Source organism: Hylobates moloch, unplaced genomic scaffold, assembly GCF_009828535.3.
Source record: "Hylobates moloch isolate HMO894 unplaced genomic scaffold, HMol_V3 SCAFFOLD_6, whole genome shotgun sequence".
Classification (NCBI taxonomy): domain Eukaryota; kingdom Metazoa; phylum Chordata; class Mammalia; order Primates; family Hylobatidae; genus Hylobates; species Hylobates moloch.
The window spans coordinates 125,496,566-125,511,527 of record NW_026652281.1 but is presented as its reverse complement, the minus strand read 5'-3'; the positions used below and the strand labels follow the sequence as shown (position 1 = coordinate 125,511,527).

The following is a 14,962-nucleotide window of genomic DNA, read 5'->3' as shown; positions in this document are numbered from 1 at the left end:
GGTGGGTTTAAATATGCAAATAGATATCTGGAAGATAGCCAAACACAGAACTTTAAAAGCTGTTTTCTATAAATATATGAATCTTAAGAATTTGTATTTATGTAGGAGAAGCCAGCCAGCATGGCTCTGAGAAAAGCAGAAACCTGCCAGTCATTTATTTTAGAATTTCAAATTGGTAAAGGTAATTTGATGCATGGGATCCATGAGTGGCTTAATACTAGGAATCATATCCACAGAGGACCATGACCAGAAGAAGGGAGGTGTAGCGTGAGGTGAAAAAATACAGGAAATATGGACGAAAGAAGATAAAAGCCAAGGAAAGGACACAAATTTATTAAAGAAATCCAAGGATCCAGGATGATGGCATTTAACAAACAGTAGTTGGCAAAACTGTTTAATGCAATTTTTAAATTTGAGACAACAGAAGCTCTGCTAGCAAGAATAACTAGAGAATGTAAAATTGCAGTACTTGAATGGTCAGTTCTTTAAAGGCTAAATTCTGCCGAATGTTCTTATTGTAACCTACAAGGATTACCCCTTAACTTGTTCCTCTCAAAATAGCAGAGTTAAATTTAGTTTGAACTATGCACACACATTGTATAGCAACAAACGGGAAGTAAAATTAAGGATGAGACAAAAGGACAAAAAGCAGAAGTGAGGTACAGATTGAGATATAAGATGCAGAAGTAAACAAAAGTTAAATTTAGCATCTATTTTAATACTATGAAGATGGTAGTACTGATTGTACTGATTAGGAAACCCAAGGTAGCAAGGGTGAGACAGATGCAGAGAAGACAGTATACCCTAGGCCCAATCCACTTTCTGTCTCAAACAAACTCTATAAACAAAGGACATAACTGCCCATTCTCCTGGTAATGTTCATTTTTATTAATTTACCACACCTCTGCATCACCATAATACAGTGTTAAACTGTTAAATGATTCCCATAAATTAATGCATTTTAATAAAACTTACCCTGTACTTATATTTGCAATGAACTGTGACAGGCATTGCAGAAAATATAAAGATATGGAAATAAGTCTTTGACCTTAAGGAGCTTATATTATAAATTCCAGATATTACAGAATCCTTTTATATCTAAAAATCCAATTTCAAACTAGATATCACTCCCTGATCTTATAAATGAAGGGTTGCTAGAAATCTTTACTCTTCTCCCATAATTGTGTATCTAAGTCTTATTTAAGACCTACTCTTGTCATTCCTGATGCTCTCCCTGTACCACCTGAGTTTCAGAAATTTCCAGTTCTTTGGACCATCCCCAATACCTAGAAATACCTTAAAACATATATACTCTCTCTGTGTATGTCTGTGTATATATACAAAATAAAGTAGTAAACAAATATTAAAGGCCAGACTATATTAACAGGGACCCCCGAATTCCTTTCAGTGGTCTAAGCCAAAGGTGACAAATTTGAGAAAATATTTACACTTTTTACTTAAGTTGAAGTTATTGGTATATAATTTCAAAGAATATTCAGATGGAGAATGTACACTTGTAAAGCAGTACTTCCCTCACACCAGTGGATCTTTAATGGGAAATTGGAATTTTTACACAGATCTTGCAAACATTTATTTTGCAGTCATCAACAAAGCCATCTCTAAAATTCTCATTATTCTTTTTCAGTGAATATTCACATTTTATGGCATTTCAAGGAGTTACAAGTGACCCAAGAAACATGTACTTACCAACTAAGTGTAAAGTTTGAATTTTGGCTCCTATAGGAATTTTCAGTTTATTTTCAGGAGGAATTGGAAAAGCTCCATTACGATTACGAAATTTCCCCAAAATATGAACATGGGGCATATATGTCCAAATGGATTCTACCAACTCCAGATGAGAAGTTTCCACACCCTAGAAAATAATGCCAAAGCAAGCATAAGAAAGGATTTTAGTTTAGCATCCAAAGCTTTTATTTAGGTACCACAAGATGCTAAGTACACAATGGAACGTAAAAGTTTGTGACAGATGAGATTTGCATGTGAGTGAACATGTCTATCATTCTTTGGTCTATTATTCCATAAACAGTTGATGCCAAAATGTCCAACCAGGTGCACTCACCACTAAGTTTGGGCATGCCTGCAAAGCTTCTAGGACTCCTGGAATGCTAAAAGCCTCATGGCCCCTTACTCTTCGCCTCTCAAGGTATCGAGGGTGAAGGCCATATAGCTGTTCAACATCTGGCATCTTCTTTAATAGTGTTAGAAAACTGGAATCTGTAAAGCCTGAGAAGTTCAGAAGTATTTAGAGCCAGGTTCATCTTTCTGTTCATTAACATTTACTAGGCACTCGTGATTTTTACCAAAAGTTAAAAAAGATTTCCTCTTCAAATTTCCGTAAGGCTAACACTAAAGCTGAATAAACATAACAGAAAATATACTCCTTTACTAACAGAGGAAATGAGTCAGAAACTCCACTTAATCTGAGTTAATACTTTATGGAAGAGGCTTTTATTATTGACTTTTTGGTTTTTGTTCCTTTTAAGGCATAATCTTCAACAAAGAACACACTTTTAACCCAGATAACTTGGACCTATTTGGTGGATGGAGTGGGACCACCCACCTGATCACCACCACCTTCCTCCTCCCCCATGGGTGCTCTCTTGTCTGTAAAATCTTCAGGGCTCTGCAGAACACATAACTAAAAATATAAATAAGATATGATCCTCATCGTTAGGAAGCTCACAGTTCTGACCTAATTCCTATCTCAAATTATTCTATCCATTTTCTAATAATTACTCTGATACTCTGTCATATGTTTAACTATTACTCCCCTGCCATTTTAGACAATTAATTCTTTTGAAAAAGACAGATGCAAGTTAGCTAAGAGAACCAGAGTGATTCAATCTCAGGGGATGCTGTTGACAGGAAGCTATCTATCCAGGAGACCGTAGTAGGAATCAACAAGATGGCAACAGAGAGAGGCAGGTTACTTCCACAGCAGGAGCTGTTGGTTAAGTAAGTGGGGAGACAAGTCTCATATAGATGCTATTTCAATCTGTTACAAGGGCTTTTTTATTTTTAATGAAAGTGGTCAGAAAGCCAACTGTCTGCTTATTAATAACAAAGAAAAATATTAACTGTCAAGAATAAAAAGTAGGCCCCAAATATTTAAGTCTTACATACTTTTTTGAAAGTTGTTATTTTTAAGTTATCTCATTTAACATGTAAAGTCCAGACATGTTAACTTTAGTATTACAAAAGTGAAGAGTAAGGAGAGACTAGAGATTACTTGGTCTCTAATTATAATAACAGTTCTTATTACTTTCTCGTATAGTAACTTTTAATGACAAGCGATTCAATGTGTTAATCATTTTTTTTTTCATTTATTCTCACAACCAAATCAGAAAGGTTATCACCCCATCTACAAGCATCAAAAATGAAGTTGAGAGAGTTTAAGAGCTTCCCAATGGCAGTTCTGGAATCTAAAACCAAGTGTAACCTCTGCAATGTTTATCCTCTTTTGTTATATATGTTGCCTCCCACGAGAGAAATGGGGAAAGTTCTACCTTCTTTACAGAGATGGAGTGAGAATCCAAAGAGATCATATATGTAAACCATAAAGTACTATTATATAAAGAATCTGGGTTAAATGCCAGATAATAGGCCAAGGTGGCATTAGTGAGCAAGGTTAGTGTGATCTTATCTTAGGCTAGAGACTGTTTGCTTCAACTCTCTTTTACATTCATTGCAAAGATGGGAAGCCTTGGGCTCACAGGTTATTTATCATAGCCTAAAAGTCAGCAACATGCAGTCAAATTCTTCTCTAATTGGTAAGTGGTAGTGATGTTAATGCTAAGACTGTATCACATGGGAGTTCTGCCATCCTGTCTTTATATACTGTATTAATCCTGTCTTCAGAATTCCTGCTGGCCTAACCTTTGCAAAAGCAAATCTAATATAAGGAATGAGACAATCATTTTCGCACTGCCCTAATTTTTTTTCTTTCCTGACATAAAGGATCATTCTGAAACAAGATGAGATGAGTCCTTTGCCCTTAGAATGGCTTTTATTAAATATTTGAAAGCAACCGTGGTTTGCTTCCCACAAACCTATTAAGTTCCAGCCTCAGGTGTTTGCAATGTTCTTTATAAGAAAGTATATATTGATAACTACTATGGCCAACTGATAAGAGTTACCAACTGATTTGATAACTCTCTTGAAAGGACGCAGCACCCACCTGCACAATTCCAGTATTCCAGAGCTAATCTGTTCTGTTCTATAGAACAGAACAAGACAATTATCTCCTCCAGCCCTTCACTTCTATTAAGGCTTTTTTTTTTTTAATTTTTATTTTTTGGTCCCCTCTCAGCCTTATCCCATTTTCAAAGTCTCATAATTTGGACATCATAGAAAAAGGATGACTTTAAAAGACAGATTCATAATTGCAAAACAATAGTAACTAAATTTTACCAATTAATGGATTGGTGTTAACTGAAAAGAAGCCTTAATTGCCTTTTAACTCTTTCAAGTATGCTTTGCTTAGCTAAAGCCATTAACTTTCTTTTCAGGTGGTCTCTTCAACTGGGAACAATTTGCTGTGGTTAGGAAGCTAACTCTGAGTTCTTCACCTGTAAGGTCAGTCAGTGCCTTATTCAAGAATCTCCAAGAGCTACTATAGGCCTTCTAAAGAAATTGGAGTTCGGTGGCCTATTTTACAAAAATGGCAAGTATTTATTTAACTAAAGGGTGCAGTTTAGTTGCAGAGGAAATCTATGATGAAAACTGTTACCATTCACCGGAAAACATGCATCAGAGAGTAAAGGACACACATTGTCTAATGTGACACATATATACTCAATTAACCAAAGGCTCATGTTCTCCAATCACAGATGTGTGGAACAGGCTGATATAGTTACTTAAGGATAGGAAATGAAAAGAGCAGACTATTAAAACAATAAAGCCTCAGGTAAAACGCATTTTACAACCTAAAACCCAACATAAATAATTTAGACAAAATCTTGCCTCCCTACAAGGTGACTTAGATTGCCTTTCTCAAGACAACAAGCAACTTTTTATGAAACCATTGTTACTACTTTCCAGTAGGACACTACTGTATTTCACAGACTAAATCCACTTACCACTTGGCATGTATTCCCACCACCGCCCTGCACAGAGATCTACAACTCTCACAACTCGCAGATATAGGGTCACTGCTTCCTTTAGCTTCCGGGAAAGACATTCCATACACATGATATCCTGCAGAGGGAGGTACCTTTGTGAGAGAAAGAAACTCGTATTTATCAAGTGGGTAAGTATTACTTCTCACCAATAAGTTATTTTTTTTTTCCTTCTTCCAATCTCCTACCACTCAAATGAAATAAGATCTTAAGACAGAGATTTAAAGCAACCACACATATGGTCATATAGCTTTTTACTACAAAGGTAAGTCAGCAAAATACTTGAGTATCCAAATAAGGTATTGAGCCTTCTTCACAGGTCATTTGATAAAACCTGCCTTTCTTCTTTTGAGTTTTCATGGACAAAGAAAATCTAAAAACAAACCAAAAAAACGAAGAAAAAAAAAAAAAACAGTGCTTTTCAAGATGTGATGAGAAAGGAACCTGAGAAAGATCAGAGAGAATTACTCAATTTGAACATGTGCAATATTATTTCATATCTTTTACAGAATCTACTCCTGTAGGGACACTTTGCTCCCTCTCAACTCTACCATCCTGCTCCTGCAAACTCTACTATCTTCTCCATCAACAAATATGTATACTAGTCATATAGTATACAATTTCTTTTCCCACTTTTTTTTTTTTTTTACCTTTAAGGTCACATACACTGATAAAAGTATTGCATAAGTATTAAGACACCTCATGTGAATTACAACTTCCTCTTTTCCATTCTTCTTTATTACCTTTTCCTGAAACTTTCAATTAATCCTGACTTTTGTTCCATTATATATTCTGAAAGGTCTATTTTTCTCTTAAGACCCCCTCCACACACGCCTAGATTAATTACATTTTTTGAAAAGTTAAAGCTACCTTTACCTACTGAACCTGTATTGCGTCACACTCTACTCATTGTTTCACAATAACCTTAAGAGGTAACTAGCTGGTTCCTGTTTGCCATACAACTCTCTCCCAGTCCTTTATCTCCCCCTCTCTGACCTGCTGTGTTCCCTACCCCTCTCTGGCTAACGGTTAACTTTAGCCAATGAGAGGCACCAGCTGGAGGGCTCCAGGTGGCAATGCTGCCTTTCTACTGCTGCTAATCCTCTAGATGAATTCTTTATCATCTCTTACTTGTTCCCTAAACTCCATCTACACCTCTGTAAATAGTCCCTTCATTAAATTATCTTCAAATTCCAGGTAAGTGTATTTTCTGTTATCTGCTGGCACTTCACTGACATATATACACTATTATTACTCCATTTTATAAGTGCTGAAATTAGCTCAGAAGAATTAAACCTGCAAAATGTCACATGGCTAGGTAAGAGGGAGAAAGGGTCAGGAATGGCAAACACAGTTTTGTCTGACACTAACTCTTAACAACACTGCTAATTCTAAAAGAAAAGTCCACATATACCTGTTGAATATTTAGCTGATCCATTTTTTTTCTACTTCTCGTCCCTCTTCTTACCCCTTTAAAATGATTTAAATCAAATCTTATACAAAATAAAGCATCACTGCTAGCCATAACTTAGTCTCTATAACTTAGATTATAAGCAGAATTTTTCAGAAACATGACAACACATTTTATAAACAACGAAAAACATTAAATTTGCTTTCTAAATAAATTTTGCCACTGTAATATTTTTCTCCTAAATATTGTTATCCAACGTATTTGCCTAGGTTAAAATTCTACTCCCTTTAAATACAAACAGATGAATAATCACAAAATCAAGATTTTACATCATATTTTCCCTAAGAAGCAGCATATTTTTTCTTCATAGTTATATAGTCAAAGGACTAGAGTTCAGAAGACAGATCAAATATAATACTTTAGAAAAAAGAGCATAGCAGGGACGGCAAAGATCAGGTTTCTTTTAAGGAAGGCCATAGTTTTTCTTGCTTTATGAAGACATGCTAAGTAGTTACTACACCACCACAATGAATCCTCAAATCAAAATTTTAGAAGACTAAAAAATGAAATAAAATTTAGTTTGTTTTTAGAATAAACACATTAAGTTCAAGAACTAAGTTTATGGTTCTTTCTACGTGCTGTCAAATGCTGTTTTCTCCACTGTAACTACCATTATATATTGACTTGATTCTACCCCTTCCATTTGAATATTCTGTTTGAACTGCACAATGTTATCTGATCTATTTTCAATTTAGATTATGGTCCAATGGCCAGGTGTGGTGGCGTATGCATGTAATTCCAGCACTTTGGGAGGCCAGAATGGGAGGATTGCTTGAGGCCAGAAGTTAAGACCAATCTAGCCAACAAATCAAGATCCTGCCTCTACCAAAAAATTAAAAAATTAGCCAAGTGCAGTGGTGTGTGCCCCTAAGGCAAAAGGATCGCTTAAGCCCAGGAGTTCAAGGTTGCAGTGAGCCATGATCATACCCTGCACTCCAGCCAGAGTGAGACTCTGTCTCAAAAAAATATACATATTATATATGGTCCAATTTTTTCACAATATATCCTAGCATTATCCAACTTTATCCCTAGATGCAATTTTACCTATGCTTTCTTAAAGAATTTTGAAGGATTTATTGTTTAATTCACTGATCCATTTTGAATTTAGCTGTAAGACATGAGACAAAAATGTGCTTTTATTTTTTTCTCCAAATGATTTGTAGGTTGAGACATCATTGCTGAATAGTCCACCCAGCTTTTCCTCACTGATGTGAATACAACCTTGTCATAAACTAGATCTCCACATGTATTTGAATGGAGCCTATGTTTGTCTCCTTTACCCAACTGTCCGGCTTTCTTTTCCAAAACATTTTAGAATGTAATTGAACATCTGGTAGTTGCAAGATTCTTTTTCTGAAAATTTTTGGCTATTCTGACAGACATTTTTCTGCCAGGTGAACGTAATATCATTTTGTTCTGTAAAAAAAAAAAAAAAAATCTATCATTTTAATTTGGTCTTCTAATCCCAGACAGAACCGAACTAGCAAAAACTACAATGTGTCACAGAATAATGAACTGCAGGAAATAATGACATACACATTTATATTAGAAAAAAATAGTGCCTAGGATCTCCTAAAATAACTGTTATTGCTATTTTAAAACTTCATAATCTGCAAATATTCATTTGTAGAAATTCAAAACATTTCTAAGAACTTCATATATGGAAATTTTTCATAGGTAAACAACCTAAAATAATGGAAAATCCAGATGCTTAGAGAAGTTAATTGCAACTATAATTGCAGAAAACAGAAAAACTGAAAACTAGATCTCAGACAAGCGAAGTACCATGTTATTTATACATTCCATAGAATAGTAAGCAGTAAAAAAAAATTATGAAGACCATGTAGCAATATGAAAAAAAGCAGAATAACCATTAACATTTATCAAGCATTTATGCTTTCAGTTTGCTAAGTGTTTAATGCATTATCTCACTGAATCCTAGTAATATTGCCATTATGTCTATCATTAGTCTAGAGCTAGCAAATAATGGACCCAGGATTCAAACTCAGGTCTCTAATTTCAGAGACAAAGTATGTTAGAATTTGCTTATTTGAATTATACAAATAAGGACAATAATTGAAAGAAGAGAGCAATGGAAACTAGAATGACAGTTTTCCTTTAAAAAAAAAACAGTTGTTATAATGCAGTTTGGGTAAAAACATAATTTTTTTAGAAGTCTTTTTGTGTTGTGTTCATCATAAAACAACTTTAATGTATATACTGCATTTAGTTATGATGGGTATTATTTCAGAAAACTTTGTTACAATCACTTACATGTATGTTTCTCACTGTGGGTTGTAGTCAGAAAAAGTCAGAAACATTGCCTTATATTGTGCAGTGTAAACACATAGTACTGTTATAATGCAGTAACTAAAGTCAACAAATCTATTAGCCAATAAAAATCCCAAGAAGCCTAGAAATGTTAACAGTCTAGAGAAAATCTGTCCAACAGAAATATCTGTGACAAAAGAAATATTTTCTGTCTATACTCTGCTGTCCTATACACTGTATCCACTAGCCACATATGGCCACTAAGCACTTGAAATGTAGCCAGTGCAACTGACGAACTAAACTTTACATTTTTACTTAATTGAAATGTAAATGCTGCATGTAGCTGGTAGCTACCACATTAGACAGCACTACCTCAGGGTTTGCTCTTACCCATTCTAGGTAGGTAAGCCAACCAAACACAATCTTACCTAAAAATATGGCAAAGTACTTCATGTGAAAGTTGATTCATATAGTCCTTTGTTTCATCTGCGGTCATTTCTTCTGGAATTTCATTATTCATGATACATGTTTTCACACTTTTCTTTCGTGGCCCCATTGTTGTGCAGTCTCCAGTATCAACGAGAAAATCTTCCCTTTTGTTTACTTGAGTTCAAAGTACCTGAAAAGCAAACAGAGAATGAAGTAGACTAAAAAAACACACCCCCTATTAAAACCCAGGTTAAACAATGTTTATTTTCAAACACACACAGGCAAAGGTATCATAATGGTACACATCACATTCAAATTAATAAAAATATTAATTTGTTCTGTGCAAAAAGCACAGAACATCATTTTCTGAAGATGAGTGGAGAATCAACTTCTGAAGATAATATAAATATGCATTATTTAGAAAGAGCAAAAGTCCAGGAATCATGAGTATTGTGCTTTAATTTGTACGGTTGCTTCTTAGCTTATTCAGTCAATTTCTCCAAGTATCAATTTCTTCAAATGCAACGTGTGATCATTAAATGAGGAATCAAAAGCTCTTCCAGCTCCAGGAGCTTGTGGTTCTTTCTAGGACTGCCCCTAACATAGTAGAAAGGAGAAGAGATTCTTGGGTTCTAATCTTGATTCTGCCCCCAAATTATTTCTATAAACTTGCATCAATCTTTAAAATTCTTCATTCTCTCACCTATAAAGCCAGAGATTAGATTAGTCACGGACCCCTTTGTGAATCTGATAAAAACTAGAGAACTCCTAAAAAATAAACACAAGCTTATATACAATTTCAGAGAAAGAATGAACCATCCCTTTTCCCTCTCTTGTGAATATTGAGATGGTATTTCACTTTTGCATCACATGCACATTTTGTTTTTAAAATAAGCTTTAGAGAAGGATGAAAAGAGAAAGAGAGAAAAGAGGGGAGAGAGGAGGAATGGAGAGGGAAAGCAGGGAGAAAATGGGTTGCATGAGCACCCATATGGTTTTCTGTTTTATTGATCAGCATGTGGAGTTAACACCTTGATTGTCAAATTGTCTAGAAATATTTTAATAATGTTGGTCCAGATATAGGGAACTTTATAGGAAATACTGGTCTCTTTTATATTAATGGCTTTGTAGATGGAGGAGGCACAGGATGACAGCTGAAAAGAGGTACATTCACATTTATTTAAATATGCCTTGGCACATTTATTTTGAATATCACTTGTGTACTCTGGGACCATTGTAAACAAACGGCTCAGAAGCAAGTGGAGATACACAATTAAATAACCACGCAAATGAGCTCAGAATTACACACGGAGATAACTGCTACAAAGACAGTAAACACAGTTATGAAGCCTCATACAACAAAGGGGCCTGAGTCACTAATGGTTCTCCTAAGGGAAAGACAATTGAGCCCATAACTGAAGGGAGAGCAGGAATTAACACTGCAAAAAGTAGGAAAGAACTCAGTAGGAGAAAGGTACCTGGTGGGCAGAGGGTACTTTAAGTATGTGCAGTTCCTGAGGTTTTTTTTGCCTCAGCAGTAAATGGACACACTACTAGGCTAAGTAAATCTTCATCATTTCTTGTGCCTGTGTGTGTGTGTTCTGGTCTCTTCTTCTCTCACTGAAAGGTTATGTGCTATATACTTCTCGAGGCTGTCAGCATGCTTGCCTCTCATACCCCAAACACACACACACACACACACGTTTCTAACCAGTATGGCCTGAGAAACCAGAGAAATCAATGTGTGTGGACTGGTATATGGGCTATGCTACCCTGAATTTGTGACACATATCTTAACTTCTCAGAAGCTTACTCCTATGTTGTCCATCACATTTTGGCTAACAGGCCTCCGGAAAAATAAAGTTCATACTCGGAACTGCCCAAGCTAAAAGAAAAGCTATAAATAAACTCACCTGCTTCTGATTAATGACTGCCCACCTTTTCTTGTTTACTGCCCTGACTCCTCCAAATGAATCTTTCCATCTTATGATAAGCTCCTGAAACCTCTAAGGTTACATTGAACATGTAGTCAACAAATCCAATAGCCTCTTTCCAGTGCTTCCCCATCTGACCCATTTGTATTATGGGACACTGCTGACCACTCCTTTGAAACCCTCTCATCCTTTGGCTCCCAAAGTGATATTCTTGATTCTTGTCGTTCCTCTACGACCACTGCTCAGTCTCCTTTGCTAATTCATCCTCAAGCCCTCTTCTCCCTGGGCAATTGTACTCATTCCCAAGGATTTAGCTATTACAAATATATATATATATACACACACACACACACACACACAAAGAAAAGCAAAAAAAGAAAAAATTTCTAACTCTACTTCTTACCTCTCCTGAGCTCTGAACTTTATTTCCTCTGCCTATCAGAAATTTTCACCTCAATAACTTGAACATCCTTCAAAAACACTATGTCCAAAATGAACTCCTTCATATCACGAACCCTCCCCGTCCCCAAAACAAAGATACACAGATATATACAAATAAACACACCTATTTCCCTAATGTTTTACTAAATTCCTGAATTGTAAACCTTGAAATCATCCTAAATATATTCTGATTTCTTGTTTCCCACAGACAAGATGGGCTATTTTTATCAATTTTATCTCAATACAGTTCTTACATCCATTCCCATTACCTTTTGGGACTCCATTAACATTCATGTGCACTAGTGAAATGGCTTCCTAAATGATACCCATCACTGTATCCTCAGGGTCGAGGAAAAGCTTAGCAGACACTATGCGTGCCATAAGTAATTTATTGAATAAATGTTTACCACACTGAAGCCAGTTATCTTTTTCAAACAGTCCCCTGATTTATAGTGTTAAGTGAAAAAAGCAAAACATAGACTACATCTAAAGTATGATTCTAACAACATAATTTTAAAAATTAAAAAGATTACCCCCTGAAACTTTTTTTAAAAAGTATGATAAAAAAGACATACTGTGTCTGCATACAACATTTTATGAAAGATGACAACAAAATATTAACCGGTAACCTTTGAGGAGTGATAACAGAGGTTTAGGAAAGCAGAAAAAAACTTTTACTTTTCACTTCATATTATTCTCCATCATTTGAAATTTTCAGATTGTTTTTAAGAAGTACAATATACATGGCCAAGCAAAACAAAACAATCAGCCTACAAGGAATCCTGTTTCAGAGGATAAAATATTTCCAATCTAATCTCAAAACACCAGATGTTCCAATCTTATCTTCTTCCAATCCTTACCACTTGCTCTCAGTATACTCACTCTAGCAGACCAGTATCTTCTTAGTTCCCCCAAACAACCACTGGTGTTTCATTCCTAATATGCTTTTAACTCTGACTGGAAATGTCCTTCTTTTCCCTACTTTGCCTAGAAAACTGCCTGTAAAAATCTAGCTTAATGTAAGTCCTCTGTAAAAGCTTCCCCTACTGACTCCTTCATTTGAGCTCCCTGTGGGACTTAACATATGCTTCCACAGCAGTTTGTGTAGTGATTTATTAGTCATGTTTCTGCTAAAAAATCTTGCCTCTAGGTGATAACAAGTCCTTGCTCACAATATATCCTCAAATATCTAATGTATGAATATCCACCAGTCTTTCCATTATTCTATATACATCCAGTAGCTTCAAGGCTGCTGCTAAAAACCATTTCATGCTCTTATGAGACGTTTGCTACCACAGCATTCAATGATCTCAGCAACAAACTTATAGCCCAGACAATAATGCAATCAGATTGTACTGCAGTGACACACCTAACAGCTACTCTGTAGCATGTAAAAGACTCAACAGGATGATTAACCAGCAAAGACTAATCCACCCACAAATTACCTAGACGCTCAGACCAATCCACCAGTTGTTATATTTTAGCACGTTCAGCTTGAAGAATCTTGACAATCCTTCTTGGAGATGATGCTTTTGATTCTTTATTCCTTTAATAAAAAGCTTTTTTTAATCCCTTCTTCCTCCTTTTTCTTCCTCAAATTCACACCACCTAATAACATCTTCCTCTACTGATTCCACCTTTGATTGTTCCTTAGGATTTTGCAATGTAGTGCTTTTGTGTGAATTAGATTTAGTAGCCCTAGTGCACAAACTATACATAAATTTTTAGACTAAATACCCTGCACCTTAAATATCATTGAGTTTATAAAACTAAACTTATTGAGAGTTAACAAATATTTACTCACAGAAATGATGTTATACAATATTATACTGAGGTTAGATCTCCAGGAAGCTGACAAAAACCTTCTTAACCTACAATATCCTTTAACACTAACTAGCAAAAAGCCTAAATTTTAAATTAGCAGGACTGACAAAATTTTAGGTAAAACTATTCATATTTCTTACATCATGGCTAGAATTGAAGACTTAGGTCTTTTACTTCTTACTTGGCAGGTGGAAGAGTGATGCCCCTGCCCTAAGCCTATCGTGGGGAAGGAACTTGTGGAGATGAACACTAGGGTAAAAGAAAAGATCTCTATCTTACATATAGGAGGTTGACAGGATTTATAGCCTGGAGAAATCTACCAGCCTTCTCAAGTCCAAGTAGATGTCTCTAAAAATGTTCAGGAGATAAAAAGCTTCCTCAGTCAAAAAATACTTCATTTTCCCCCACTCTTACTCAGTCTTGATAAAGGACAACAAAGTTGCTTCAGCTAAAGTTGGCTTCATCTTCATTTAAGTGAAATACCCAGCTGGGCTATGCTGAGTATTTCATCTCAGGTACTGATGAATAGGGACCTGGTTTCCCTATATGAGAAAGAAAACGTGAAATTCACACAAAGTCCCAAGTAAGTGGTGATGGTTTTTTTTTTTTTTTGAGAGAGTCTCGCTGTGTCGCCCAGGCTGGAGTGCAATGGCACGATCTTGGCTCACTGCAACTTCTGCCTCCTGGGTTGAAGAAATTCTCCCACCTCAGCCTCCCGAGTAACTGGGACTACAGGCATACACCACCACACCCAGCTAATTTTTGTATTTTTAGTAGAGATGGCGTTTCACCATGTTGGCCAGACTGCTATCAAACTCCTGACCTCAAGTGACCCATCCGTTTCAGCCTCCCAAAGTGCTGGGATTACAGGTGTGAGCCACCACGCCTGGCCAGTATCCCTTTTTAATGTGCACCCTTTCTCTTATTGGCTTCTTTTTAGTTGGAAGAAGAACCAAAGCAAGTGAGGAGAAAATTGCCATCACTAGCCTTGTGTTTTTTTCTCACTCCTACCTCCAAAATACCACTTGCCACTAAACATCCTGCCTTCAATTCACTTGAGAAACTCAATAATGCAGAGAAGGTACAAAGCAGTAGCAGGTTAAAAAAGAAAGAGTAAAGGAGGGGAAAGTCCAGTTATCGGCATTAAAGAAAGATGAGTTGGAGGAAGCCTTGCCGAGAAGTCATGGAGCATGAGGGACAGGTGAATACAGGTATACCTTAACTGTGATTCACTTTACTGTGCTTCAAAGATAGTGTGTCTTTCACAAATTGAAGGTTTGTGGCAACACTGCATCAAGCAAGTTTATTGGTGCCCTTTTTCCAGCAGCACGTGCTCACTTCATGTCTGTGTGTCACATTTTGGTAATTCTCACAATATTTCATATCCTTTCATTATTATTACGTGTGTTACGGTGATCTATGATCAATGATTTTTGATGTTACTACTTTGTTTT

At 36.0% G+C, this 14,962-nt stretch overlaps 1 protein-coding gene across 6 annotated transcripts in view; it reads right to left on the bottom strand.

Moving 5' to 3' along the window:
- Positions 1–14,962, bottom strand: part of FBXO38 (F-box protein 38) — a 77,552-nt gene that overhangs the window by 38,095 nt on the left and 24,495 nt on the right. For all 6 annotated transcript variants that reach the window (XM_058440004.1, XM_058440006.1, XM_058440005.1 and 3 more), the window contains 4 exons: positions 9,309–9,499; positions 5,100–5,233; positions 2,081–2,244; positions 1,708–1,873 (listed from right to left, as the gene is read on the bottom strand). In XM_058440004.1, the coding sequence (XP_058295987.1) occupies positions 1,708–1,873; positions 2,081–2,244; positions 5,100–5,233; positions 9,309–9,436 (592 nt within the window). In that variant the 5' untranslated portion in view covers positions 9,437–9,499. The remainder of the gene's footprint in view (positions 1–1,707; positions 1,874–2,080; positions 2,245–5,099; positions 5,234–9,308; positions 9,500–14,962) is intronic.